The following is a 16446-nucleotide window of genomic DNA, read 5'->3' on the forward strand; positions in this document are numbered from 1 at the left end:
ATCTCTATTGAGAAGATAGGATTATCTTGCAGAATTGTCCCATGCTAACATGCCCATTTATCTTTAAACTCCAGTCTTGTTTGTCTAGTTAATGTAGGCCTTAGGATCACCAGACAATGAATTGCTTAGGTCCCAGGGAAATTTTGGTCAGGGTTCAATAATTTTTCTGCCGTCTATTCCACTCCACTTACTCCATAGCAATTGAGAGGATAATCCTAACATTTTTCCAGCCAAATCTAGGACACTGAGGTCTCACTTCATCTGTGAGGCCTCCCGACTTCTCCAAGCAGAATTGATTATCTCTTTCCCTGTGCTCCCACAGGACACCATAGCATTGAACATGTCGAACTGTCGATTAAATACCTGATTTCTGTATCTGAAACTCACAGCAAGATGCCAGGCATACAGTAGATGCTCAATATCTGTATTTCTTAATGAATTAACTGAATGTTGCTCAAGGAATAAGTGGTGAAGCTTTCTTCTAGTCTTGTGCAGATATCTCAATCGAAATATTTATTGACTCTCTGTGAGGGCATTGTGCTTGGCATGGGTAGATGGCATGTAGAGGTTTTCAAACATTTTAGTCACACTCCTTCATTCAGACGAACTCTTAGAAGCCTGTTTAGGATAAAGCTATCCAGAGCACAAAGGGCCCTAGGAACCTGAGCAGTCCCTAACTCCTACTTTTCTGCCCCTTTGGCCCCACTCGTAAATATCTCAGCATCGCGAACCAGGCCTCGGATTTGCTGGGCAGCCTCAGCTGGCCGGGTGCCGCCCCGCCCCCAGCGCCTAGGCCCCGCCCCTACGCCTCCGCCCCTCGGATCCCACGGGGTCCCTTGCGGCCCTCCCACTCCTCGCACCGTTGGATCGCTTTGCTCACGGCGCTATCTCTCGATAAAGTTGTTGTTGCGGCTTCCGCCGCGGGTGGAGGAAGATGGCGTCGGGTGGTGGTGGCTGTAGCGCTTCGGAGAGACTCCCTCCGCCCTTCCCCGGCCTGGAGCCGGAGTCCGAGGGGGCGGCCGGGGGATCAGAACCCGAGGCTGGGGACAGCGACACCGAGGGGGAGGACATTTTCACCGGCGCCGCGGTGGTCGTGAGTTTGCACCCCTCGGGGTAGCAGGCGGGAGGGCACCCCGAAAGGGAAGAGAGGCTAAGCGAGAATCGGAGAGGTTGGGCAGAGTGGGCCCGGTGAGACCTTGCCTCGGTGTCAGCAGTCCGGGCCTGGGGACCCTGGATGTGCTCAGAGTGGTAGGGCTTGGCTTCCCGGCCCCCAGGCGGGAAGAGTAAAGAATGAGGGTTGTGGTGCCTTCGTCGGCTAGGTCCCTAACAGCCGAGAACCGCCGACGCCGTCCTTTGACCCTGCAGTGTAGTGACACTCCACGGATCCACGGGGTTATTTTGCAGGTCGTGTCCTGCCAAGGCAGATTATGTAGGACCCAATAAGCGAATGGGATGCAGACCTTTCCCCCGTCTTACTGCTTCTAAGATGAATAGCGTTATGTAGAGTAGCCTGGGGTGGTGACCCGCCCACCAGTTCTTTCTTTAGCTCAGCATTTACCGATAATAACCAAAGGCCCTTTCTGGATCTTAGTTTACAAAAGTTATGTTGATTCTTCTGATCTCTAGAAAAATCAGGCCAGAGGCTGGTGGAGAGAAGGCACTGCCAGATAAATCACTACATAGATCAGAAAGCTTTCTCCTTTTTAAAGGGATGTGTTCAAGTGCCCAAGTACCTCACTGGGAGCAAATCTGAAATGTGAGGAGGAAATGGTGTTTCCCGTAATGTTACCGGTAGGAGGCCCTTGAGTTTAAGTTGTCGAGGTTCTTGGCATTTTGAACAAATAATTGGACAAAACGCACAAAGTAACAAAGGAATAAAACACAAACGAAGCAGCGAAAGCAGGAATTTATTAAAGCGAGAAAGCACCCCACAGGGTGTGAGTGGGCCGGAGCAAGGGGCTCAAGAGCCCACTTACAAAGTTTTCTGGGTTTTAAGTGCTCCTTTTATGGTTCCTATGGGTTACCCCTTATCTGGATGAAGGATTTGGTCTGTGGCTAATTAAAGGCCAAGGTGAATTGGCATCCTGTACAGATGAACGGATGGTCCCTGCTTGGCCTGCGGCCAGTCTAAGGCACTCTCCCTTTCCATGTGAGACGTGGTGGATGGGGAGGGTTGCAGGGATAGTAATCCTTTGCCACTCGGGCGTGGGGAGATGGGTTTTTTCCTTTTGGTTTAGCTTTAGGAAGTTGGCCTTAATTGGCCTTAGGTTCCCTGCCCCCAAACACAGGGGGTTCCTCTTGGGAATTCAGCTTTGGGAAGTCAGCATGAATTGGCCTTAGATTCCTTGCCCCCAGACCTTGGTGTTTTCTCTTTTAGAAAGTTAACATAAATTGACCTCAGATTCCCTGCCCCCAAAACTTGGTGTTTTTCCTTGATTCAGCATGAATTGCCCTTAAGTTCCCTGCCTCCCGACCCTATTCTCCTGCCTCAGTAATAAATATCCGGGTCTCTAATAAGAGTTAGGTATTAGAAAAAACTAATCTTTGTAATGTGGAAATCAGTAATCAGTTATGGAACCAGTAGAGATGTTTTGAGCTGTTTTATGGGAATATTTACTCATACCACTTGGTATAGGTTGTTCCAGGCTGTAAAATTCAATGCTGGGTCTGTGAATTTATCTATTTGGCATAATGGTTCTCTTCGTAGTAGCTACTCAGTGTGTAACCAACTAAATAAAACAGCTATAAATTCTTTATGCAACATGTGGTCTGAAAAAGTTTGAGGCTTTCCTCATTTATGTCAGATTTTCCCTGTCCTGTATTCAGAAGTTGAGTCCATAATCTCAGCTCATAAGGTGCTTGATAATTCTAATATAACAACTAAAACTGTCAAATGAAGTCTGTTATTCTGAGAAATAATAAGTCTTTGTGATTGTCATAAAACAGGAAACAATTTTTGTTTGTTTTTAGAGACATAGTCTCCCTGTGTTGCCCAGGCTTGTCTTGAACTTAAGGGCTCAATGGATCCTCCCTTCCTCCTAAGTAGCTGGGATTGCAGGTGCATGCCTGAGAAATAATAATTCTTGCCGCTAATTTAGTCTTTCTGTATGTTATTTAAAATAAATATTTAGTCTGTTCCTTTAGTAATTCTTCTATAAGTCATGGAAGACAGCTACTGTTGGTAACTGCTGGAACGATGTGCAGACTGAGAATATGAAAACAGAAACTCTGACACTGAAAGTGATTGGTCACATAGGCAAATGTTGATTTATTTTCCAAAAAGGAAACTGGAAGGGTGAGGAGTTATTTTCTAGAGTTACCTAAAGCAGTGGCCGAGTGCCATGGCTCATGCCTGTAATCCCAGCACTTTGGGAGGCCGAGGCAGGAGGATCACTTGAGGCCAGGAGTTCGAGACCAGGCTGGCCAACATGGCAAAACCCCATCTCTACTAAAAATACAAAAATTATCCGGGCATGGTGGCACGTGCCTGTAATCCCAGCTAGGGAGGCTGAGGCACAAGAATCACTTGAACTCGGGAGGCAGAGGTTGCAGGGAGCCGAGATTGTGCCACTGTGCTCCAGCCTAGGTGACAGAGCAAGACTCTCTCTCAAAAAAAAAAAAAAAGTAGAAATTTAAAAAAGAAATGTAGGAGGCTTCAGTTTGATTCATCTTACCATACTTTATGGAGTTATCAATACCTCTTTTTTGTAAGACTGTAAAAATCCTTTGCCTAATTTCCAGCTAAAAGGGAGTTGAGGAGGTCAGAATGACCTTGTTCTACTGCAGAAAGCATAATTATTTTTATTTAGATATGATCTAGGAAAATTGAGTTGCTAAGGAAACTAAAATGCCACCTATAAGCCATTTTTCAAGCTGCCCATCTTGATGTTAATCTTCAGGATGCCAAGACCCCAAGATAGCTCGCTAGTTTAACTGTCTTGTTAAATAGCCATAAAGAACAAAATTATAATCCAATAAATGCTTTAGTTGTGAGCCAAAGAAGATAGAGGATTGCAGCACTTGTGGTATTTTAAAGAACAACATCGAAGAATTAAGTAATTAAGAGTGTGGGCTTTGAAGTCTGATTTAAATCTAGGCTCTATGGCTGGCTAGCTTATCCCTGGACATGGTACTTAATTACTCTCTACAGTTTCCTGACCTGTAAAAAGTGAATAATACTAGTATTTACCTCCACCACTATTGTGAAGATTAAATTAAAATGCCTGTAAAGTGCTTAGAAAGTTCCCTCCATAATAAACATTTAAAGAGTGCTTACTTTTTGAGGGCATGAGCTGTATTTGTTGGTGAGCATTTTGTAAACTGGAATTACTCTAAAAAAACCCACAAAATCTAATAATGGATTAGAAAAGTTAACCTTAAAAATGGGTAATATAGTTGATCAAAGTCAAAACTATTATTAGCCTGGCATGGTGGCATAAGCCTGTAGTCCCACATACTTGTAAAGCTGAGGTGGGAGGATCACTTGAGCCCAGGAGCTTGAGGCTGTAGTGAGCCAGGATTGCACCACTGTACTCTAGCCTGGGTGAAAAAGTGAAACCCCATCTCAAAACAACAACAAAACTAGTAATATTTATTTGATTAGCTAAAAGCCGTCAAATAGACACTTAATGACTTCATTTTTTTGAGACATAGTCTCACTCTTTTTGTTCAGGCTGGAGTGCAGTGGCACGATCTCAGCTCACTGCAGCCTCTGCCTCCTGGGTTCAAGCGATTCTCCTGCCTCAGCCTCCTGAGTAGCTGGGATTACAGGCACGTACTACCATGCCTGGCCAATTTTTGTATTTTTAGTAGAGATGGGGTTTTACCATGTTGGCCAGGCTGGTCAGGAACTCCTGACCTCAAGGGATCTGCCCGCCTTGGTATCCCAAAGTGCTGGGATTACAGGCATGAGCCACCATGCCCGACCGACTTCAATAGCATTTTACTAATTTAAGTTAATCTTCATCTTTTATTTTGTTTCATGTTGGAGACAGAGAGGAGCATTGAAGAATTTTGAAGTTGAGGCATGTAAAGTTAAAACTAATTTATGGTATGCCCGTAATTTCCTGGGCATTGATACAACAGCTGCTGCTGTTAATCATCCCATCTGCTCTCCTTTACCGCCCAAGAGGCTTTGTTAGTTCAGTAATTAAAATGTGGTTTAATTTATACTTGAAAGAGCAGCCTTAGACATGCATCTCAGAATCTGTAAACCAGTTACTTAAATGGGAGAGACTTGGCCAGGCGCAGTGGCTCATGCTTGTAATCCCAGCATTTTGACAGGCCGAGGCGGGCGGATCACAGGGTCAGGAGTTCTAGACCAGCCTGGCCAACATGGTGAAACCCTGTTTCTACTAAAAACACAAAAATTAGCCGGGCGTGGTGGCACGCGCCTGTAATCCCAGCTGCTGGGGAGGCTGAGGCAAGAGAATCACTTGGCTTGAACCCCGGAGTTGAAGGTTGCTGTGAGCCGAGATCATGCCAGGGCCCTCCAGCCTGGGTAACAGAGCAAAACTCCATCTCAAAAAAAAAAAAGAGACTCAAAAAAATTACTGAAATAAATGTGAAGTCATTGCTTTAAAACTACAAATAGTTTAGAGAGTTATATAAGTTATGTATTAGCATTTAGGCAGGAAAGGACATGGTCTTTTCAGAAACTACTCCTAAATCTGTGATCACTATAACGCCTTGCGAGAGGAGGCAAAAGCTTTTTATTTGTTTGTTGATAAATAAATACAAGGTTTCTGTCTGTCTCCCAGGCTAGAGTGCAGTGGCACGATCATGGCTCACTGCAGCCTCTACCTCTTGGGCTAAGTGATCCTCTCACCTCAGCCTCCTGAGTAGCGTGTGCCACCATGCCCAGCTAATTTTTCATTTATTTATTTTTTTGTAGAGATGGGGGTCTCCCTATGTTGCCCAGACTGGTCTCTTGACTACTGGGCTCAAGTGATCCTCCTACCTTGGCCTCCCAAAGTGCTAGAATTATATGCGTGAGTCACCACGCTTGGCCCAAAAAAAATCTTGTTGAAAAAATTGGGGTAAAATTCACATAACAAAATTTACCATCTTAATCATTTTTAAGTGTATAGTTTAGTACGCTGAGTATATTCACATTGTTGTGAAACAGAGATCCAAAACTTCCTCATTTTGCAAATCTGAAACTCTATACTTATTAAACAGCTCCCACAGTCCCTGGTAATCAATCACCATTCTAACTTTGTTTCTGTCGATTTGTCTATTTTTGATACCTCATATAAGTTGGAGTCAAACGGTATTTGTTTTGTGACTGGCTTATTTTACTTAGCACAGTGTCCTCAAGGTTCATCCATGTTATAACATGTGACAAGATTTTCTTCTTTTTTAAGGCTGAATAGTATTGCATTGAATGTATATAGCACATTTTATTTATCTGCCAGTGGACATTTGGGTTTGCTTTCTCCTCTTGGCAATTGTAAATAGTGCTGATGTCAACATGAGTGTGCAAACATCTCCTCAAAATCCTGATTTTAATTCTTTTGGATATATATCCAGAAGTAGGATTCCTGGATCTTGTGGTAGTTCTATTTTCAATTGTTTGAAGAACCTCCATACTGCTTTCCATGGTAGTTGCACCATTTTATGGTCCCACCTCAGCTTTTTAAAACCTGTTTAATTTTGAATCCTAACCAACCTCTGGTAACAGATACCAAATTACAGCTAGATAGGAGGAATGAGCTCTCTTGTTCTGCAGCACTGTAGAGTGAATGTGGTTAACTATATTTATTGTATATTTTCAAAAAGCTTTCTGAAAGAGAGGATTTTGAATGTTTACGGCACAAAGAAATGATAAATGTTTGAGATGCTGGATATACTAATTATCCTGATTTGATCATTGCACATTGTATGCATATATTGAAATATCACTCAGAATCCCATAAACATGTACAATTGTCAACTAAACATAAAAAGAAAAAAAATTTAAAGAATGATGCTTGTTGAAGATTTTTTGTAGATACCAAGTTTTTTTAAAAGTTTCCTTCTATTGCTGTTTTGATAAGAATTTTAAAATATCTGTTGAATTTTATTATTTTTTGACATCCCTTGGTCATGGGGTTTCTGTCTTAAATCTGTTATATGGTGAGCTGCTTTACTGGAGTGGACTCAACATGGTTATGGTATATTGTCTTTTTTGTATTTTTTATTGATATAGTTGTACATATTTTTGGGATACACATGGTATTTTGATACCTGTATACAAAGTATAATGACCAAATCAAGGAATTTGGGATATTCATCACCTCAAACATTTATCTTTTTGTTGAGAACGTTAGAATTCTTCTAGCTCTTTTGAAATATACGATAAATTATTGCTAACTATAATCTTCCTTCTATCAAATACTAGAACTTATTCCTTCTAACTGTATTTTTGTACCCATTAACCAACTTCTCCTCATCCTGCCCTGCCTTCCCTTCTCAGCTTCTGGGAATCACCATTTGTACCCTCTACCTCCATGAGATCCATGTTTTTGGCTCCCACAGATGAGTGAGAACACTTGACATTTGTCTTTGTGTGCCTGACTTCTTTCACTTAACATAATGACCTCCAGTTCCATCCATGTTGCTCTAAAAAACAGGAGTTCATTCTTTTTTATGCCTGAATAATAGTCCGTTTTGTATATATACCACACATTCTTTTTTTTTTTTTTTTTTTTTGACACAGGGTCTTGCTCTGTCTCCCAGGCGGGAGTGCAATGGCGCAATCATGGCCCACTTCCCTTGACCTCCTGTGCTCCAGTGATCCTCCCATCATAGCCTCCCAAGTAGCTGGGGCTACAGGTGCATGCCACCATGCCCAGCTAATTTTTGTATTTTTTGTAGAGACGGGGTTTTGCCACGTTGCCCAGGCTGGTCTCAAACTCCTGGGCTCAAGTGATGCGCACTCCTTGGCCTCCCAAAGTGTTGGGATTACAGGTGTGAGCCACCATACCTGGCCTACACCACATATTCTTTATCCATTCATCCATTCATGGACATTTAGGTTGATTCCATGTATTGACTGTTGTGAATAGTGTGCTGGAATAAACATGGGCATGCAGAAGAAATATATATACTTTGATATATTTCCTTTCTTTTGGATACATACCGAGTAGTGGGGTTGCTGGATGCTACGGTAGTTATATTTTTAGTTCTTTTAGTAATCTCCATACTGTTTTCCATAATGGCTGTGCTACTTCGCATTCCCACCCACAGTGTATGAGTGTTCCCCTTTCTCCATATCCTTGCCAGCATTTGTTGTTTTTTGTATTTTTAATAATATATTGTCTTTTTTAATACATTGCTGGGTTTGGATTGCTATTATATATTCTTTTACATCTATGTTTGTAAGATAAACCTGTAGTTTCTTTCTCATGAAAATTGTATGGTTTGGGGAATTAAGATTATATGGTACTTTCTTTTCCTATTCTTTCAAGAATGTTTATACCATTGGAATGATCTGTTTCTTAAAAATTGGTGGTACTCACCTATAAAACTGTTCGGGCTTGGTATTTTTGTTTATGCTTTATGGAAAGATTGTTAACTATAAACAGTTTATTTCTCTGAGTGTTTACAGAGTTCGGTAGTTTTATTAAAAGCCATAAGAAAATTGATGGTTAATCTGGCTAATGCTTTAATTCTCTGTTCTGTGATACATGCATGGTGGTTGTTCCCAAAGATATAACACATCCTCATTAAGTTTCTTGATATTAGCCCTTCTCTGGTCTTAATCAGACTTTTGAAAGTGAATCTATATAACAGTATCTTTAAACAAAGGTATATCACTTAGTTTGTTTAGTTACTAGTTTAGTCATTTACAGCTAATATTGGTAAAAATTCTAGTGTGTAGTGTTTTCTACAGGGATATTGCCTCAAACACTTGTTTTTGGAGTTAACATTACATCAAGTGGTCACATCTGGTCAAATGATCAGAAGTTGAAGTTCTACCTTATGGTAAATATATTCTTGAAAAAAGTGATAGGTATATGCAAAGACTCATTTTAGTGCTCAGCTCAAATAGTAAAGTTTTACTTCTCACAAGTTTAGATTTCCCTGAAGTACATAAACTCATTAATTTCTTGATCATTGTATTGTACTAGCATTTAACTTAGCTTTCAGAATTATGGAAGAAAGGCTAATAAAAGTAATTATAAAACACTAGTTTTGGAGTAAAGGGAGAAGAATTTTTTTTTTTTTTTTTTTTTTGAGACAGAGTCTCGCTCTGTCGCCCAGGCTGGAGTGCAGTGGCATGATTTCGGCTCACTGCAAGCTCTGCCTCCCGGGTTCATGCCATTCTCCTGCCTCAGCCTCCCGAGTAGCTGGGACTACAGGCACCCGCCACCATGCCCGGCTACTTCTTTTGTATTTTTAGTAGAGACGGGGTTTCACCGTGTTAGCCAGGATGGTCTCAATCTCCTGACCTCATGATCCACCCGCCTCAGTCTCCCAAAGTGCTGGGATTACAGGCATGAGCCACCGCATCTGGCCCAGGGAGAAGACTTTTAAAGATGGCTAATAGGCCGGGCGCTGTGGCTCACGTCTGTGATCCCAGCACTTTGGGAGGCCGAGGTGGGTGGATCACTTGAGGTCAGGAGTTCGAGACCAGCCTGGCTAACATGGCGAAACCCTGTCTCTACTAAAAATACAAAAATTAGCCAGGTGTGGTGATGCATGCCTGTAATCCCAGCTACTCAGGCGGCTGAGGCATGAGAATCGCTTGAACCCGCGAAGTGGAGGTTGCACCACTGCACTCCAGCCTGGGGGATACAGTGAGACTCTGTCTCAAAAAAAAAAAAAAAATTAGGGTTTGGGGCTTATGAGAGAAACAATAAAGGTTACCGTCAGACTTCTGGTTTTTGTAAGGGGTTGCCAACCCATTGTTTACTTAGGTGGTAAGGCCACTCTGACAACTTGGCCATTTGTAGTTCATTAGGTTGGATTGGAGAAAAGAAAAAAAAAATCTGTTATCTGTTCCTTGGTTCTCAAGCTTCTCAGCGCTCAAGTAACTTTTGACATAAATAAATCATGAGTAGTTGATAGTTACTAGAGCAAGTAGCCATAAATATCTCATCTCCAGGAAAAGCTGTTACTCAGCTTTTTCTGGCTTATTCTTTTGCTTCGTCACGTGGACAGCTGGAGCTTCATTCTGCTTTCAGAGCAGATTTGAACTGGGTTTGCTTTTTCAATTTAGAAGATAATCCACCCATTAATACTGTGATTCTTCTGTGGTTTTCTGGTCCCTTTCTAAGTTTTGTTAGGTTGAGACTCAAAAAGTTTAGTTGGGAAATTAAACCAGAGAATTCAGTAGAATGTCTGAGGCTAAATTTGGGGTCTCATGAGGTCTCTAATGGCCTTGCTCATGATTTTCCTTAACTAGCTCAGTGGTCAGCTTCATGCTATTTTCTCCATCCTTCCAGCTCTCCCTTTTCCATTTTCATTAGTCCCTCTACTCTGTATCTCAGAAGTTCTTTACCTTTTTTGTGCTGTGGGCCAATTGGCAGGCTAGTAAAGCCTGTGGACACATCCCCAGAATAATGTTTTTAAATGTATAAAATAAAATACATTAAATTGTGAAGGAAACCAATTATATTGAAATTCAGTTTTAATACATTAAAATGATTTTACATTAATAACATACTTAAATAGAGATGAGCATAAATGAGACTTTGAGATCTATAAAAACCATAATCTCATAAAATATCTAATATCAGTTACAGTCTCAGGTACTTCTATTACTATTATGGTTTGTTGCCTATCTTTATGATTAATGTAAATGCCAAGTTTCAGTTCAAGGTTAATGAAAATGAAATTATAATAATTTTATTCCCATCCAAGTTCATAGATTACCCCCTGAAGTATGTGGCTAATGGACCCCAAGATAAGAACCCCTAGTTTAACTCCTTAAGCTATGGAGTTAAACTCTAGTTTGTAGAGTTAGATACACCCTATTCTGAAATCCAATGGACATTGAATGTCCATTCTCCCAAGCACAAATACTTTTAGTGCATCCGTGCCAGTTTTGAAACGTGGTGGGAGAGGAGTCACTGTCTGCTGTAGGCTGAAAAATACCCCCCTTCCTTTTCCCAAAGAAGTCCAATCTTAATCCTACAACCAGTGAGTATGTTAGGTTATGTGGCAAGGGGAGTTAAGGTTGAAGATGGAATTAAGATTGCTAATCAGCAGACCTTAAGATATGGAAGTTATCCTGGATTATCTGGGCGGGACAGTGTAATCACAAGGATCCTTAAAAATGTAAGACAGGCTATGAAAGACGATATGGAAGAGGCGCAAAGAGATGCAACGTTGCTGGCTTTGAAGATGGAAGAAGTGGGCCATGAGGCAAAGAACCCTAGAAGCCAGAAAGGGCAAGGAAACAGATTCTTTCCTAGAACCTCCAGAAAGGAACACAGCCCTACTGACACCTTGATTTTAGCCCAGCAAAACCCATTGGACTTTTTCAGAACTGTAAGATAATTTGCGTTGTTTAAACTGTTAAATTTGTGATGATTTGTTGCAGCAGCAATAAAAACTAATAGGCTGTCCCGCCTCACTCATTTCTCCCTAGAAGTAAAGGTGGCAAAACCAACATTATTTCATGCTAAGTTCTTCCAGGGTAATTTTTAAAGACTCCATGGCTGCCTGTTTATGATCTGGGTATAGCTCCTGGGATAGATTTACTCCTAATTGTCCTTGTCCTGTTACATTAGTGTGATCACACAACTCCTTAGCTCTATCTTGCCTTACTATAAAGTACACTAATTTTCCCTCAAAAAATGAGTTATCTTATCCTCCAAGAACCATGTTACCTTACCATTTAATTTGGATTTGACCTCTAAATACAGTTGAGTTTTAACAGTACCTACGCTTTTGAGATCCTTTGACTGTAATGTAAGGGTTCTGTGTGGAGCAAAGAGTAGTTAAGCAACATGAGGAAGAATCACAACTGGACAACCTAAAGGGAAGTTGCCCAGAATCACAGCAGTACTTAAAGTAGCGAATGGCTGCGTCAGCTCTGAGGGGCAGCAAGCCCATGTCTGTCCTTCTCTGAGCTACGAAAATTGTGCTAGTGGCCTAGAATGGCTTGAGGCTGGTAATTGTGGAGAAATACCTGCTCTTAACAAAAGTGCTCTTTCTGGCACACCTTTCTAGTACCTCTCTGCGAATTAGTATTGGTCTGTCTGTATGCTCTTTTAATTATAAACAGAAACAGTTGAACTCTTAAACAGGCTGATCAGTAGAACCACTGGCTAGAATTAACAGCCAAAGGGAGTAAGCAAGTGTTGGATATCCCAGCTAGGATTTTAGCTGCGAAAAGAAAAAAAAAAAAAAAAAAAGCAAGGGCAGTTCTTTGGCGTTATTTACTGTGTCACAAACAGTATTTTCATCACAGAGAATAGTTTCTTGCCTAGAAATTTAGCCCCTTTCACACAGGTGAATAGTTATGTGACTTACTGACTGCTAAGGAGTTTTTTAAAAATATGAGTTATTGGCCAGGCGCGGTAGCTCACGCCTGTAATCCCAGCACTTTGGGAAGCCGAGGTGGGCGGATCAGGAGGTCAGGAGATCAAGACCATCCTGGCTAACACAGTGAAACCCTGTCTCTACTAAAAATACAAAAAATTAGCCGGGCGTAGTGGTGGGCGCCTGTAGTCCCAGCTACTCGGGAGGCTGAGGCAGGAGAATGGCATGAACCTGGGAGGTGGAGCTTGCAGTGAGCCAAGATAGTGCCACTGCACTCCAGCCTGGGTAATAGAGTAAGACTCCATCTCAAAAAAAAAAAGGTTATAAAGCAATGCTTATTTTTAGTATTGGTTTTGCCATTGAATGTAATCAGTGTGTTTTCCCCTTCCCCCACAGTAAATTTTTTATAAAATTTTAACTGTTGATTTAAAATTAGCTTTCTATAATAATACTAATAAAAATCAGCCTTAATCTTAGACATAGCATATGAAGTGTTTTATAATGTCCAGGTGGCTTTGTATTTTGATAACGTGCTATTACTATGGACTCAAATCTCATGGAAGACTTGTTTTCTTTTAACTGCTGCATGTGAATATAGGATACCATGAACGTGAGTCCATTTCTTCTTTAAAAGTGGTTCTGCTCAGTTTTTTTAAAAATCTGATTTTAAGTAAAACTTGATAATGTTATTATGCCTCAAAGGCCAACTGTGTGCAAGGTACTCTTCAGCCTAAAAAAACTTAATTTTTCCAGTGCTGGAAATAAATTTGATAAGGACAAAAATAAAATATCAAAAGAGTTGGGCACAGTGGCTCACACCTGTAATCCCAGCACTTTGGGAGGCTGAGGTGGACAGATGACCTCAGGTCAGGAGTTCGAGACCAGCCTGGCCAACATGATGAAACCCCGTCTCCACTAATAATACAAAAATGAGCCAGGCGTGGTGGTGGGTGCCCATAATCCCAGCTACTCAGGAGGCTGAGGAAGGAGAATTGCTTGAACCTCAGAGGTAGAGGTTGCAGTGAGCCGAGATCGCGCCATTGCATTCCAGGCTAGGCGACAGAGTGAGATTCCATCTCAAAAAAAAAAAAAAAAAAATCAAAAGAGAAAGTTGGGGAGGGGTACTGTAAAATATGCGAGAGAAAGGGTTAACATACTTTTGTGTAAGAAAAATGCAGACCTAGGGTGGGCGCAGTGGCTCATGTCTGTAATCCCAGCACTTTGGGAGGCCATGGTGGGCAGATCACTTGAGGTTAGGAGTTTCAGACTAGCCTGGCCGACATGATGAAACCCCGTCTCTACTAAGAATGCAGAAAAGTTAGTTGGGTGTGGTGGCACGCGCCTGTAGTCCCAGCTACTTGGGAGGCTGAGGCACGAGATTGCTTGAACCCGGGTAACAGAGGTTGCAGTGAGCCAAGACCACGCCACTGCACAATTAAAGAAAGAAAAAGAAAAATGCATACCTAAGTAATGCCAGCTTAGCATAGAAAAATAGGTGAAGAACATAAAGACAAGTCACAGGTTCAAATGACCAGCAAGTGAGTGGAAAGAAATTTTTGCTACTCAACCTGGCAAAGATTTTTTTTTTTTTTTTTTTTTGAGACAGAGTCTCGCTCTGTCGTCCAGGCTGGAGTGCAGTGGCTCGATAGCTCACTGCAACCTCTGCCTCTGCCTCCTGGGTTCAAGCAATTATCCCTGCCTCAACGTCCCAAGTAGCTGGGATTACAGGTACCTGCCAACACACCTGGGTAATTTTTGTATTTTTAGTAGAGACAGGGTTTCACCATGTTGGCCAGGCTGGTCTCAAACTCCTGACCTCAGGTTATGTAGGCACCTCTGCCTCCCAAAGGTTATCTGCCCACCTCTGCCTCCCAAAATGCTAGGATTACAGATGTGAGCAACTGCACCCAGCACAAAGATTTTTTAAAAGAATGCTTAGTGTTGCTGTGGATGCCGCACTCATACACTTCTGGGGGAATGTAAATTGTTGGTCTTTCTGGAAGGGAGCTTAGCAGAGCCTTTGATACCATAATTCTACTTAAGAATCTATCCCAAGAAAATAATCAGATGTGGATTTATATATAGGATGGGTCTCACAGTAGTATTTGGTGGAACCTGGAAACTGTCCAGCATTAGGGGAATGATTATGTCATATATCCATATAATGGAGAGTTCAGTAACTAAAAGTGGGATTTTTGTATACTTTTTAATGACATGAGAAAATGCTCAGGCAGTAGAGGGGAAAAAACAGGATACAGAGTTTTACATAGGTAGAAGATTAATTTTGTAAGAGAACTACAGAAAAAAATTAGGATAGTAAGTATGGTCATGTCTATCTTCAGCTCTCTTAGAACTCAGCCATGTGTGATTTTTGGAATGGAGTCCCAGAGGATATCTGAGAGCAGTTTTCTGTTCTCACAGGTGGTTGTTATCTAGCTTACTAAGGGAACATAAGTCTGTTTTAATCACAGTTTGGGTTTGTTTTGTTTTTGAGACAGGGTTTTGCTCTGTCACCCAGGCTGGAGTGTAGTGGTGTGATCATGGCTCACTGCAACCTCGACCTCCTGGGCTCAAGTGATCCTCCCACCTCAGCCTCCAGAGTAGCTGGGGCTACAGGTGCACACCATCAGGCCAGGCTACTTTTTAAAAAATTTTTTTCTAGAGACAGGGCCTCACTGTGTTGCTGAGGCTGGTCTCCCAACTCCTGGGCTTAAGCAATCCTCCCACCTTGGCCTCCCAAAGTGGTGGGATTATAGGTGTGAGCCACCACACGTGGCCACAGTTTGGGCTTTTGAAAAAAGTTAGGTGGAGGAAGAGAGGTATTAGTACTCTAGTTTTCACTGCAGTATCCCATTCGTGTGGGTCTATCTCTTGAGGGAAAGATAGACTACTGTTCTAACACTGCTCCGGAAAATGTTCTTAGTCATTAACCTTCCAAGTTAAGTGGTGGATCAGAAATGGAAAGTTGGCTTTATTCATCTTTATATCACAGGAATGGGTCCTTCTAGGCATTTTTTAAATGGCTAAATTCTAACCTATGCCTTTTCTGTTGTTTTAGTCTCCCCTGTGAGCTACTAGTAAATTACATTTGTATACATGTATCCTTAATGTATACTGGATTTTAATCTCTCATAGATCTCCATTTGGAGATGACTGGTGTCAGTAGGAAGTGAATGAAATCAGGTGGCTTCATATGAGATCAATGTACTGTACAAGAGTGTAGGAAGGAAGTAGTTGTGGAAGAAGGTGGTTGGTTATTGGTGATGTGTGAAGCAAAAGGGAAATGCTGCTTTTGTATTTATCCTGTCTCTGTCTTTCTGCAGTGATTTTTTAGTTTTGTTTTTAAGATTGTTAAAGCAGCTAGAGGACAGGACCACTGTCTCTAACAGACTTGGAATAACATTTAAGCTGTACAACTAAGTGTTCATGAAACTTCATTAGCAGGGAATAGTTCCAGTAGAAAGATTGTTTGCTCATATAAGTCTAAATATTGGTATGTTTCTTTTCTTGTTCTTTTTTCTTCAAAAAATATTTTTTAAGACTAGTCAAGTGCAGTAGTGAGAAGTGGGGAAATATCAAACAAGGGTTTTGATCTGTAACTGACTGTGAACAGTCAATTGAGATAACTCACTACCTTCGGACCTGCTAACAATTTCTTTTCTGAAATCTGTCCCCAATATTTAGATGAAGCTATTTGCAAATTTAGAGTACCCAAATAGATTGTCGTTTCACTTCGTTCTGTTGGGTCAGAAAAGGTCTGTCTCCAAGAAACAAATTCCCTCAGATTTGTTAAGGAAATGTGTCATAAAAGGTTCCTTAAGCCAGGTCTTTTAACTGATTTGCCCTTAGGGTCTGACTTCAAAACACTGAAATATCATACCATGGCTTTTGAAGCCAGATTCTCAACTTTCAGTTCATGTTCTGCACAATCCAGCTTTGTTCACTCTCGTACCGGTCTGGGGACCCACCCCA

The 16446-nt window shown here is 41.5% G+C and overlaps 2 protein-coding genes across 3 annotated transcripts in view; one reads left to right on the forward strand and one right to left on the reverse strand.

Annotated features, from left to right (window-relative positions):
* Positions 1-16446, reverse strand: part of PPIB (peptidylprolyl isomerase B) — a 118750-nt gene that overhangs the window by 51597 nt on the left and 50707 nt on the right. The gene's annotated exons all lie outside the window — the stretch shown is intronic.
* Positions 870-16446, forward strand: part of SNX1 (sorting nexin 1) — a 41963-nt gene continuing 26386 nt past the window's right edge. The window contains exon 1 of one of the 2 annotated variants that reach the window (XM_063716043.1): positions 870-1093. In XM_063716043.1, coding sequence (XP_063572113.1) covers positions 935-1093 — 159 coding nt within the window. In that variant the 5' untranslated portion in view covers positions 870-934. 2 annotated transcript variants of the gene reach the window in all.

This window comes from Pongo abelii, chromosome 16, assembly GCF_028885655.2.
Source record: "Pongo abelii isolate AG06213 chromosome 16, NHGRI_mPonAbe1-v2.0_pri, whole genome shotgun sequence".
In the NCBI taxonomy this organism is placed as follows: Eukaryota; Metazoa; Chordata; class Mammalia; order Primates; family Hominidae; genus Pongo; species Pongo abelii.